The sequence below is a fragment of the Typopeltis vanoorti genome, chromosome 7, assembly GCF_054136105.1.
Source record: "Typopeltis vanoorti isolate ZY-2024b chromosome 7, IOZ_Tvanoo_1.0, whole genome shotgun sequence".
NCBI lineage: Eukaryota > Metazoa > Arthropoda > Arachnida > Uropygi > Thelyphonidae > Typopeltis > Typopeltis vanoorti.
The window spans coordinates 110,516,446-110,530,827 of record NC_143555.1 but is presented as its reverse complement, the minus strand read 5'-3'; the positions used below and the strand labels follow the sequence as shown (position 1 = coordinate 110,530,827).

General features: G+C 36.2%; 1 protein-coding gene across 7 annotated transcripts in view; it reads left to right on the top strand.

The window, feature by feature from the left end:
* The window catches only part of LOC150104962 (putative cytochrome P450 12a5, mitochondrial), a 211,492-nt gene that overhangs the window by 184,167 nt on the left and 12,943 nt on the right, over positions 1–14,382 (top strand). For all 7 annotated transcript variants that reach the window (XM_090396073.1, XM_090396072.1, XM_090396071.1 and 4 more), the window contains one exon: positions 2,178–2,256. In XM_090396073.1, coding sequence (XP_090252199.1) covers positions 2,178–2,256 — 79 coding nt within the window. The remainder of the gene's footprint in view (positions 1–2,177; positions 2,257–14,382) is intronic.

The following is a 14,382-nucleotide window of genomic DNA, read 5'->3' as shown; positions in this document are numbered from 1 at the left end:
TGTTCACATTCAAACTAAAATACAACTTTCCAATTCTTTCTAACACCTTCTATGCCACTAGATAATAGAACCAACATTTGTTGTTTGAACTTCACAATCTAGGATATTACATGAAACATTCTACTTACAATCTTTCTAGTTCATTACACAGTCATGAACTAGAAAGATTGTAAGTAGAATGAACTAGAAAGGCTTACGGGCATGTTCCGCTTCTTCCCAGCTAACTTTCGATCTGGCACTAGGACAGGGCTGCGATAATTCAGCATGCAAGTAAATCATCAGGGAATCTCACAGTGGAATATCCTGAAAAAGCCGTCTCTGCTACTATCATACTTCCCATCTTTGTCGGAACGCCTGCTCGCAGAAACGCAACTCTCCCCATCCTCGGAAAGGCTTGGCACAAGAACAAACTTCGAAAGAGAGCCCCCTAGTCACTCAATCTCTGTCTTCTATATCATTCTCCCGACCTTGGTTCCTCTTCTGTAAAGTCCTTCAGATTTACCAGAGAGTTTTCTCCGTCACCCATGCTATTGCTGGGTTTTGGCGGGAAACTCATAATTCAGTGACCTTCACGACTGTTGCTAGCCTTAGGTCTCCTAGCCTAATCCTGTCTGAGCTTAATTTTAGTTACAAATCTTTTGGTTCTTATTCAACTATTTTAACATTTAGTTACAACATTTATCTCAGTACAGTGAGTTATACATTCTTTTACTTACAAGTACAATATGTAATTTAATTTCCCATGTAAAATCGACATGGAAAAAAATATTTCTATTTTTTTCTATACAAGATTTTACACTGGCCTAAAGCAACAACAACCAAGTGTTGATCTCACACCAGACTGCTTCAAATGATCAGCCACCCTTCTACCTGTCTTCCATTTTCTTTTTGGCTGCAATTCATCTGCTATCATCAGCAGTATCCCTCCCTCCATTCTATATTCTCTATCCTCCCTGAAAATACTAAACCCTTCACATTCTATCCCCATCAGAGTCTGGTGGAGAGGAGGAAGAGGGGAGATATGATAGAGACCTACAAGTTGGTAAGGGGTTGTTATAAGATCAATGGTGGAGAAGTTCTACAGAGAATAGTGGGAGATCAGGGGAGAACCAGAGGTCATCCCTGGAAACTGTATAAAGAGGGTGTGAGTAGGGGAGTGAATGGCAGGTTTTTTCGTGCAGAGTTGTGAATGATTGGAATGCCCTGCCTGAGAGTGTGGTGTCTGCAAGGAGTTTGAGTGTGTTTAAGGTTCGGTATGATGAGATGTGTGGGTGATAAAAGGACCTCCCAAATGAGTCTTTGACTCCATGAGTTCTTGGGTTAATAATAATAATAATAATAACTATATCATCTGCTGTTAGCCAAGTCTCACTAATGCCTATGACTTTTGGTGAGGTTGCACTAACCAATGCCAAAAACTCCTCCCTCTTGTTCCTGATATTTCTGGCATTAGTATATAGAAACTGCAGCATCCCTTTAGGTCCCCACCTACTTTTACTTCCTGAATAACTACCCTATTCAATATTTTTGCTTGAGAGACTATATTTCACACTTTGGCATTCTCACTCACTCGCCTGATGGGTGCCTTCACACAAGGCTCTCTCTCTAGACACCTAACACCAAAGCCATTTAGATGCAGTCCATCAGCATCGTATAAATCCTTCTTTCCATCAAATACAGACCACAGATCCTATATCATTCTTTCTGCACAATCTACATATATATTCATTGGCTACCAACCAATGGAAAAAAACCAATGAAAAGTGTGGTAGGAGATTTACAATCTTCACCTTCTCGTTCTTCAGTTTTGCCTTTTCTAAGAAAACTCCTTTACATCCTCCCTCATAGAATACTTCTCACCTTTCGAATCATTTGTGTCAACCTAGACAATCGTTTCCTTCGACTTACCTTTTTTTGCATCAGATGGCGTGTCTAATATCATGAATTTTTTGCATCTCTAGTTATCTCTGGTTAGTTCACAAGATCTGCTCATATCTTGATATTTGTGGAACTGCAACTCTAAAATAGCTTTAACCATTAAATGAGAAAAAAGCTTTGAGAAACTATACATTGAAAAAGTATAGTATTTTTAATATAATTCAAATATTTTTGTAATATAAATTTCATTGATTTTTTTCCCTTTTTTATTTAGCTTTACTGTTTTCTTTTTTCCCTAGAATTAATCCTATTGTCACCGGTACATCGAGAACTCTGCCTCAAGATACCATTCTTTCTGGATACAGAGTACCTGCAGGGGTAGGATTTCAAATTTTTCTTTTCATAATTTTATTTTCAGAGATGACAAACCAAGATATTTCATAAAATTTGTTGCTTTATATATAATGTTACAGCATTACAATATGGACAGCACAGAAGTGTGTATTATTTATTATTCAAATTTATTATTATTTTTTATTAGCTCCAGGGCCATTGTTAGGATATATGTTTCCCTAGGCATGCACTATTTTACTGCCCCCCCCCCCCCTAAATTCAAGGATATATGTATAAGGAAAAAAAAAAGTTTGAAATACAATTTATTTTAACACGATACAAATTGCAAGAATATCAACAAAATATATTTCTTAATAAATAAACAAAATACAACCTAATAATAATAAAATAATAACAAACAATGATTAAATATTTACTTTACCATTCTTCAAAAGTTTTCAAAAATTCTTTCAGAAGTTTTTCAAAACTTAAATGATTTTAAATTTTGAAAAACTTCTTTTAGCACTAGTAATACTTATTGGAATGGTTAAAAATAATATTTGCAGAACTGTAGTTAAATTTTGATTTAATGTCAATTTTAGTGCATCCTGTGCTCTAGTTCCTGGCAAAATAATTGTTTGAAATGTTTTAAACTTTTTGCAGAGTTCTGTCCAGATTCAAAAACAGTAAAAGACTACTGACTTGACTAGCTAATCACACTTTTTTTAACTTCACATATATATTTTATACATTGCATCAAGTAAACATTTATGTGTATTCATTTCTTAATTTATTTCCTTGAAGCATAAAATATTTTTTTAAAAATTAATATTGAAATATAATTGATTATTACTATTAAAATATTAATATTACAACAAATTTTGTCTTTATATAATTACTTAAATTTCCAAATTTGAAAGAATCTTTTTAAATTTCTATTTCTGCTGCCAGTGAGGTAGTACTAAAAAGTACCAAAAGAAATGCCATTTTTACAAAAGTGAACCTAGATGAACTTATTATTATTATAATTATTTGACACCTGCAGGGAGTCCAAGGACTTATAGAGGGAGAGCACCCACTCTACAACTCCGTCTCCGCCATTCAATCACCAACTGACCACAACTACAACAATGCCATCTATTACCGACTACCACTGGTATTTCCACTGACAACCACAAACATTCACACCCACGGCGGGACTCGAACCCGCAGCCCTTTGGCTGGAGAGCAGACATGCCAACCAGGCTAAGTTAAATAGAGTAAAATAAAGAATTTAATGTAAAACACATATTTTGTGGGATCGTATTACATCATCAGAGTGAGACAAAAAAAAAAAAACGGCAGTTGGCATAAAGGAAAATGCAGTTACAATGCACAGTACAAAGTTCTTTCTTTGCTCCACTTTCGGTTCAGTAACATGCGCCTATTAGAACTTGTGGGAAACTGTAAACATAGTCATTAATACAACAATAAACATCCTGCATGGCTCGTTAGGATGAAGAAGTAACAAGACATTTTAAAAAGAAGAATTTAATAAAGTAAAAATTAACTTACACTATTTCCATAAAATCTGCATATAAAGTAAATGTACCATTAATAGATTATTCATGTTAAGTGAATATCAGAAGCGTGTAAAAAAGAATGAATAATCAAGCTATGAAAAAATGTACACACATATATGTATATATATATGCATAGGCACTACGGAACTGCAGCACCCCAAATTTTTCTCGATATATAAATATATTTATTAATTTATTTATATTTGCTTGTAATATTTAATTTTATCATCAACAATCCTACACAATTCTCTTATTTTGTATAAAAAATAATAAAGATCCATCTTGTAGCACTTAGGCGGGCGAAGGATGCTAGCAGCACTGTGTTTACCACAGTGTCATATTGCTACGTGCGCAAGTGTTGTGACGTTCTCTTCTTCATGTTCGAATCCACCATCTTGTTATAACTCACTTTCACCAAAAAAACAACTAATTGTAAATTGATCACCAATCCAAGGGTAGGGAAATTTCTATTATACTGTGCCACTCTATCCTTAGATTAGTCTATATAAAATAGCAGGATCAATTCATAGTTAGTTAGCAGTCTCCTCATTTATTCTGGCCAAAGTATTTGTTTTCCACTTGGGATTCCCGCAAGATTCGAATTTTTATGAACGGTGCAATAAAAAGGAATTCAGGCAAACACAATAATTAGATTAACAAAATAAAACATTTAATATAAGCTATATAACACATACATAAATTCTACTTCTAATTTTAAACAATAGAATCAAGTTAAACATTAGGTCAAGTCAATCACATTAATTCAATCTTCCAAACCTTCACATACACTTTCTCAGTTTCTGAGTCACAAAGTTCCTTCACTTAATTAAATATAATAGAACTTCCTATCTAATCAGTTTCCCATCATTTCTCAGCCATGCTATACGCTTAAAGAACACCGCAGGCACTAATAGCTGTAAATATCTCTTAAGCAATTTTTATTTTCAATTTTCAATCTCGAAGAATTGCCATAGTTAAAGTTAGGTTAAACGTAGCGTAATTAACACTCAATCCTTCATGCATTGAAATAAATGTGACAAATAAATGTGTTTATTACACTTAAGAACACATCTATAAGACTTCTCCACAGTTATAACTAAAACACTATTAATCGCGCTTCACATCTCTAGATATCAACTGTAGGGTACTTTAATTATCCTTGTTACCACTCATTAACCAATTAAACACTGTGCAGTTCTCCTTAGGGCAAATTAGAAATAAGTCGCAATTCTAGACTAACTGGATTTATTCAGAATTCTTCACTGAACATCCAGTTTTTTATATTATCCGATTACGGCATTAATTTCTTTTTATTATTACTGCTGACTTCACCTTCAGCTAACTATAAGATTCACTTCGTCTTTGCTCGCTTATAAATATTATCCCTTTTAACTTCTGCCCTTGAAAACCTTTCATTTACTTCCACCTCTCTAGTTTATACCCTTGCTTCTTTTTTCTTCAAAATTTCCATCCCAACTCTCCTTGTTATCTTTTATTTTTTTTCTTCGTTATCGAAGTTCACGCTCTGTTCCACTCGCGCTCGTTTACTTCATGCGTTTCCATGACAACAAATAAACGTAAACATTTTCGTTAATGTTACATAAGGCTATACCACTACATTGAGTTAATAAAAACACAATAAATAGAATATTAGAGCTACTTAATCAACTCTTTCATTTCGTATACAGATAACTATAATAATATTCACGTTACAATATACAGGGTGTTCGGGATAAATTTGACATATTTATAATTAATTATATTTTTCCGTAAGTTACATGTATTAACACACACTTCTCTTCATTTAAAAGTTTGGACCCTTCTTCATTCATATACAAGATGTCAGAAAGGATGGATAGCTGGAACCCACCTGAATCATGGAAGAGAATAACTTGTATCATGATGATTCGTGCCCGCCATCAAAATAAGGATATTACGACTGCTGCCCAATGCTCCCTGAATACAGTAAAAACAATCAGGCATGAACTAGAGACTTGCAATGGTGACTACGAGGATGTAGCAAGAAGAAAGATCCCTAGCAGACGATCTGATTGCGTTCGTACAGCAGAATTCCTCGCAAATCTGCAGGAACAGGTGTTGAAGAACCCTGGCATTGGAATTCGGGCTTTGTTCGTGGAGTTGCTAACTGTAGTCAAGCCCTGGATAACAAGGGTAGCCAATGGTAGGCCGTATGTATGGCAGCAGGATTCGGCCCCTTGCCACACCTCTGGGAAAAGTCAAAAATGGTTGTCTGAAAATTTCTACGACTTCACCAGTCCAAATGTTTGGCCTCCAAACTCCCCAGACCTTAACCCCATGGATTATTTTGTATGGGGCGCAGTTGAAAAAGACACCAATCGCACTTCCAGTAATACAAAAGCCCAGTTAATGGATAAAATTAAAACAGTTTTTGCGGCCCTTCCCAGGGAGACTGTAGCATCAGCTTGTTCGAGGTTCCGAAGCAGAATTGAAGCTGTGATCGATGCTAATGGTGGTTATTTTGAGTAAATCTTGTTGATAGTATTGTAATTAACTCTGCCTGTAATGTTTTTTTGTCAATTCATTAAATTTAATAGATACAAAGAAGATTTTCTTTTTCCTTACGAAACTGTCAAATTTATCCCGAACACCCTGTATATATAAGTTACAATAAATTATGCACATATTATTGTTTAATTAATTAATAGCTGATTAAATTCCGAATAAATACTTAAATAATAATTCTCAAATAAGGAATTATAAATAACTTTTATACAAGTCATGATTAATATATAATAAACAATGTTAAATGTGAATGAAAAAACAAAATACATAACATAGTTTCATTCACAGTTTAACATAGGCTCACCCTTTCTTTGAAAAAAAAAATTTTGTTTTAAGAAAAAAATTTTTTTTTTTACATTAGGCTCCTTCATGGAGGAATTAGATTACATATTTCTTTTTCGATTTCTTAAGTAGTACCTAAGTTGAATAAAACTTGGTTCCTTATTATGACTTGTGCATTTATTCTCATTCTCTTTCTCATTAAATTTCTTGTTACCTTCATTATCAAATTCCGCGTGTCTTCTATGTCTGTAGTATGGGATTGTCTCTTCCGAATTAATCTCATGTTCTCCATTACCAGAATCAAGTTTTAGTTGTTTCACAATATGGTGTTTTGCTCCATTAAATAGATTGGTCACTTTTGCAAAATTGTCTTCAACTGTTAGATTATTATTATTGGCAACTTCCAATTCAGGCTTGGTCACTACTATTTGTTGTTTATCAATGACAAGTGGTGTGTCGGTTTGATAGTGCACATCAGAGTTATTACTATTACTATTATTACGGGCAACTCCAGGGAGTCATTAGACTCATCGAGGGAGGCCCCAAATCATATTCATCACAACTATTCGACATTCATACAGTATCTATCATACCTCGCCTTAAACTCATTCACTGTCACAGCATCCACCACAGACTCAGGGAGCGCATTCCACTTATTCACTACTCTAAAAGTAAAGAACCCAGCTCTAACACCTTTACTAACCACACTTTTGCCCAGTTTCCATGGATGTCCCCTAGTCCTCCCACAACCAGCCCTGTTCTCAAAAATATCTTCTGAATTAATTTTATAGAAACCCTTCAGTAATTTGAATGTCTCAATCATATCTCCCCTTCTCTGCCTATCAACCAATTTTTGCAACCCACAAATCCTCAACCTGTTCTCATACGGTTCATTCCACAGACCTGCTATCATCTTGGTCACTCGCCTCTGGATCCTCTCCACCTCCTCCCCATCAAGAAGAAACCTAGGTGACCAAATCTGAGCACAGTAGTCGAGATGGGGGTCTTATCAAGGCTCGATACAGAGGAACAATAACCTGCTTGTCTCTGCTTGATGAGCTGATTTGGCCACTTTTGCAATGTGTCCCCTAAATTTCAATTCCTTATCCACCAACACTCCTAAATCTCGTGCCTCATCAATTTCCTGGAGCACGGTTCCACCAATGCAGTAAACTGCCACCAATCTTTTCACCCCAAAATGCATAACCTTACATTTTGCCACATTAAATTGACATCCATTCTCCTTAGCCCAGACCTCCAATCTATCCAAATCATCCTGCAAAATTTTGACGTCATCTGCATTCACTATTGCCCTACCCAACTTCGCATCATCTGCAAACAAATGAACACTTCCTCTCAGATCCTTTCCTATATCATTTATGAACAAATTAAACAGCAGTGGTCCAAGAACAGATCCTTGTGGCACACCACTAGTCACAGGCCGTCTTGTGGACTCTACTCCTGAGTAAACCACTCTCTGATATCTCTCCGTCAACCACCCTCCTATCCATCTCACCAACCCTATGTCCATTCCCATATGCTGCAATTTACTGATTAGAATTCCATGTGGTATCCTGTCAAAGGCCTTAACAAGGTCCAGTAGAATTACTGTAAACCCATTACCCTTATCCAGTTCAGCCGTCACTGTGTTATAATACGTGAGCAAGTTACTGAGGCAGACCTACCCTTCACAAAACCATGCTGTCCCCAATACAGTATCCCATTTTCTTCTATCCAATCTTGTATTTTCCTCTTGACTATTTTCTCTAACACCTTGATAATGATTCCTGTTATGCTGATTGGCCGGTAATTTTCAACAGCAGCCTTGGAACCACCTTTGTGCAGTGGAACTATTTTCTCCTCTTTCCACCCCCTTGGGACTGACCCAGTCCTGAGGCTCAAATTAAACAAAATGGTCAAGGGCATTGACAATTCTTTGGCCGCTTCACGTACGACACGAGCTGGTATACCATCCAATCCCACAGATGTATTGACATTGAGGTTCTGTAATAGACTAGTTATCTCTACTTCATTCATCACAATTCCAGTATAAGCTGTTGGTTCTTCCATTCCTGCAAAGTCACCACCTGGATGATATACTCTTGCAAAGTGCTCGCTCAGTAATTCGACAATATTGACTGATTCGGTTACCTCTCTACCCTCAGCATTTTTTAAGATCATTCTACCATGAGCATTTTTCCTTTTACTTGCAACATATTGAAAAAACTGTTTGGGATTCTCTTTAGCCTGCGTGGCCAATTTCCTTTCGTAATCTGCTTTTGCTTTTCTTACAACCCTTGTTACCATCCTGGCCTGAGCTTTATACTGTTCCTGCGCCTGATGGTCACCCTTCTCCTTAAATTCCCTCCACAATTGTTTCTTTTTTTGCAGCTCAAGCTTAATAGTGTTATTCATCCATTTAACCCCTACTTGATTTATTATTCGGACTCTTGGTATACAGTCAACCATTGCCTCCTGCAAACAGTTCTTAACCACCTCCCATGCACTATCAACATCCAGCCCTTGCAGTTTTACATGCCATGGCATTGAGCCAAGCACACATCTAAGCTTGTCATACTTACCAGCCCGGTAATTCCACATGTACCCTGTCTTAATTGTAAATTCGCCTCCTTTAGCCACCTCCCAAGTCATGACCTTATGGTCAGTCTCACCAATTGGTGGCAACATGGTCATGTTCGTTACAGCCACATTCTCAGTTGCAATTACTAGGTCCAGCACTCTCTGCCCCCTGGTATTTTCCAATACATGTTGCCGTAGATAGTTGTCCCTTAATAACCGCATAAAATCCAATTCCTTCCTCCCATGTGCCCTCTCCTCTTTCCAGTCAATGTTACCATAATTGAAATCACCCATAATAATTACCCTCCTTCCACTCATTTCTTCTATTTGCTTATGCATACTATCCCCAGCATCCATTCCATCACCCGGTCTATAGCAGCACCCAATTGTATATTTTGTTCTGCTAGATTCTATCTCACACCAAACAGCCTCAAATGTGCTTTTTTCCCCATCCTGCAGTTCAACTTCTATACTCCTTGGCTGAAGCTCATCAGCTATCATCAATAACACTCCTCCCCCCTTTTTATTCACCCTGTCACTCCTGAACACGCTATACCCGTCGCATTCAATCCCACTAGCTTTATCATCTTCTGTCAGCCATGTTTCACTAATACTGACAACCTGTGGCCTGGAAGTGCCAACCATGGCCAAAAACTCTTCCTTCTTGTTCCTAATACTCCTGGCATTAGTGTACATGAATCGCAGAAGCCCATTTGTCCCATCCCTACTTTGATGCCTTATACTAACTATCCCATTCAGATTTGTTGTCCGTCGTACTCGCTCGGGCATAATATACTCATTCATACACTTAACTGCCCCCCTAAAGTCTGCATATCTACTCCCCCCCTCTTAATAAATCTAGTTTCCCTGAGTCTGTACATCCACTTCCACATCATTCATCAACACTCTTTCAAGTCTCTGTACACCAACTCCATTCAAATGTAACCCATCCATCTTATATAAGTCCTTTCGCCCATCGAACTCATTCCACACATCCACAAATTCCACACCACTCTCCATGCATAACCCATGCATAAAGTCTTTGGCAATTGTGGCCCTCCTTCTAAACACTTCACTGTCATACCGCGGTAAGATACTCACCATCCTAACTCTCTCACTCTTCTCTTTTGCTACCTGAAACAACTCCCTCACATCCTCTATCATTTCCATTTTGTCCTCTTTCAAATCATTCGTTCCTGCCACGATTATCATCTCTTTCACCATCTGTTTTTGCAGTCGAATAGATTCGCTGACGTCCTTTATGTTCGCACCCGGCTAGTACGACTTCGTTAAACTCTCAATTATTACGCCTCTTAATAGCGAATCCCCATACAGCACTCGCTCCTTCATTTTATTGACGTTTACGAACATTCTATTATTTGCCGTCACAGACTTCTGCCAGTTATTTGTCGGTACGTTCAACACACATTTTTCCATACGCTCCAGTTGTCTTTTAGCTCTGTGTATCGCACCATTCAAACGGGAAATTTCGCTATCGCATTTATCTCACCATTTTCATTATCGATCAAATCATCCATTCTTTCTGTGTTTCTACCTTCATTTACACTTTCAGCAACGCTCTCACACCTATCTGGCACTACCACGCAATTCTCTAGCACACCGCCATTTTCTACATTCTGACTATCGTTAACGATATCACTCTCGATACACGAAACATGCTTGAAGTCCTCATTCTCTTTACACTTTCTACACATATTAACTCCACTATCACTTTCTAACCAGACTCCCACCGCTCTTCGCAAGGCATACATCTCACAGACAGCACATTGCATAAATTCGTTTACATCAAAACTCTTAAACAAACATGGCGACCTGGCCGCCATTTTTTTCTTTATCGGTTATCATGACTATTCTTCTTAGATAATTGATTTACAGATGACTCTCCTTTAGTAGATGGTCCCAATTCATATGGCAACCTAGACTGCTTTGTCTGATGCCTAGTCTTATCATAATCAAGAATTTCATTTCCCTTGGTATATCTCCTCTTATTCATCAGGGATATTTCCTTCTTAGAAAAATCACAAGAGAATTGATATCTTGCTAAGAAGTTTGTTCTTAATATAATGTGGGAGCTCAAATTGGAAGTAGTGGGAACAACAAGTAAGTCTTACCACACATACAGTCCAAATTCTGGTAGGTATATCCTTGCTCGAAGTTTCTCATATGCTACAGAGTTTGAATCTGAGAGAGAAGTAATCCTTACATCTTTTGATATCTTGCTAAGAAGTTTGTTCTTAACATAATGTGGGAGCTCAAATTGGAAGTAGTGGGAACAACAAGTAAGTCTTACCACACATACAGTCCAAATTCTGGTAGGTATATCCTTGCTCGAAGTTTCTCATATGCTACAGAGTTTGAATCTGAGAGAGAAGTAATCCTTACAGGTTGTCTCAACTTGGCAGTGCTCTTCCATAATTTGTTCTTTAAGGTTAAGAAATAATCCATTCTGATGGTAGAGGCATTGCATCCTGTGTCCAATAAGATGTCACATTCAGAGCCCAGAAGTATCAAGCACCCATCATTAGGTGCTTGATACTTCAGAATTCTGTTATTTCTTCTGTGGGTTACATATCCAAATTTTGAGTTCCATCTGCTGTTATAGTAGTTTTCCTTGTTATGGAAACAATTCCTGGCATAATGTCCAACTTTGTTGCAATTATAACACTTAAGAGGATTTCTTTGTTTTGTCTCTGTCTTAGATTGAGGAATAATAGACATCTGTTGTCTAACGTTATCTAGTCCTTGAATTACTTTACTTAGACTAGTTAAAATAGGTTGACTTTGTTTTTCCACTTCCTGTTTAATCATCTCATCAATTTTACCAGTAGTGGGGTTTTGATTTTCTTGAGAACTCGAGGAATTAGCTGATAATTGTTTCACAACTTCATTAAGACTATCTATTATTGGCTGATTCAATTTATTCATCTCCTGGTGAATTAAGGTTTTTACTTCTGTCATCAGTTTCTTGTCAAATTGCTCCTTACTTTCAGTTATGCAGTTAACATTACTTGAGTTTTCTCCAATATTCTTTGCTTTTCCTTTTTCATCCTTATTTCTCTTTTCAACTTCTGATCGGTTGAAGGAACAATCAGTCTTATTCACAACATTCACAAGACTTACATTGGTTGAGGGATAAAGGTCTCCTAATATTTGTTCTTTTTCCTTAACACTTTTGAGACACTCTTCTAAAGTAGAAATTTTCTTCTTATATACTGTTTCTCTTAATTCTTGCCTAAGACCTTGCCGGAACTGTTGGAATACAGCCCAATCTAAGTGAGGTTTATCTTCATTAGTAAAATTCAAACTGTTAGCTAGTGTCAATAAACGATTGTGAAAATCAGTAATAGTCTCCTTATCCTTTTGAACGACTCTCTGTAACTTCCATAAATTAGGGCCTGCACTTTTAAGTTTACAAAACTGAGACAATAAAGTTTCTTTAAATTTAGAATACTCAAATGTTTCCCGAAGTATTGGAGAAGAATATAAGAATGTTTTTGCTTTACATATCAATTTACTTCTGATTAAAACTAGTAGTTGAAAATCAGTCCAGTTTGCTATTTCTCTAAGTTTTTCAGCATAGGTAAAAAAAAATAGTACATCATCTGATTCTTCACCTGAAAATTGGGGAAAGACCTGTTGTGGGTTCACCGTACGAAAGAATTCACTATCATTCATTTCAGAACTTGATGTAACAGCCATAGTGATTAATGAATTACTAATTTAAATAATACAATCTTTCTATTTTAAAACAAACTTTTATCTTTGCCTGATTCCAGATTATAACCAGTTCATTGTGATTTATTTAATTTACTTTCTAAAATTTCAGGGAGTAATTCTATGATTATTATTACCAAGCTAAATTCAATCTCTTAACTTATAGTTGTTAAATTACTTCTTATTGATTAAATCACATCCTGTCGACTGCGCCATTTGTTGTGACGTTCTCTTCTTCATGTTCGAATCCACCATCTTGTTATAAGTCACTTTCACCAAAAAAACAACTAATTGTAAATTGATCACCAATCCAAGGGTAGGGAAATTTCTATTATACTGCGCCACTCTATCCTTAGATTAGTCTCTATATAAAATAGCAGGATCAATTCATAGTTAGTTAGCAGTCTCCTCATTTATTCTGGCCGAAGTATTTGTTTTCCACTTGGGATTCCCGCAAGATTCGAATTTTTATGAACGGTGCAATAAAAAGGAATTCAGGCAAACACAATAATTAGATTAACAAAATAAAACATTTAATATAAGCTATATAACACATACATAAATTCGACTTCTAATTTTAAACAATAGAATCAAGTTAAACATTAGGTCAAGTCAATCACATTAATTCAATCTTCCAAACCTTCACATACACTTTCTCAGTTTCTGAGTCACAAAGTTCCTTCACTTAATTAAATATAATAGAACTTCCTATCTAATCAGTTTCCCATCATTTCTCAGCCATGCTATATGCTTAAAGAACACCGCAGGCACTAATAGCTGTAAATATCTCTTAAGCAATTTTTATTTTCAATTTTCAATCTCGAAGAATTGCCATAGTTAAAGTTAGGTTAAACGTAGCGTAATTAACACTCAATCCTTCATGCATTGAAATAAATCAATATGACAGTCCTTACCAGAATTAATTCTTAGTACATCAATTACGTTGTGAGTATACTTTCAAAATATATTTATTACACTTAAGAACACATCTATAAGACTTCTCCACAGTTATAACTAAAACACTATTAATCGCGCTTCACATCTCTAGATATCAACTGTAGGGTACTTTAATTATTCTTGTTACCACTCATTAACCAATTAAACACTGTGCAGTTCTCCTTAGGGCAAATTAGAAATAAGTCGCAATTCTAGACTAACTGGATTTATTCAGAATTCTTCACTGAACGTCCAGTTTTTTATATTATCCGATTACGGCATTAATTTCTTTTTATTATTACTGCTGACTTCACCTTCAGCTAACTATAAGATTCACTTCGTCTTTGCTCGCTTATAAATATTATCCCTTTTAACTTCTGCCCTTGAAAACCTTTCATTTACTTCCACCTCTCTAGTTTATACCCTTGCTTCTTTTTTCTTCAAAATTTCCGTCCCAACTCTGCTTGTTACCTTTTATTTTTTTTCTTCATTATCGAAGCTCATGCTCTGTTCCACTCACGCTCGTTTACTT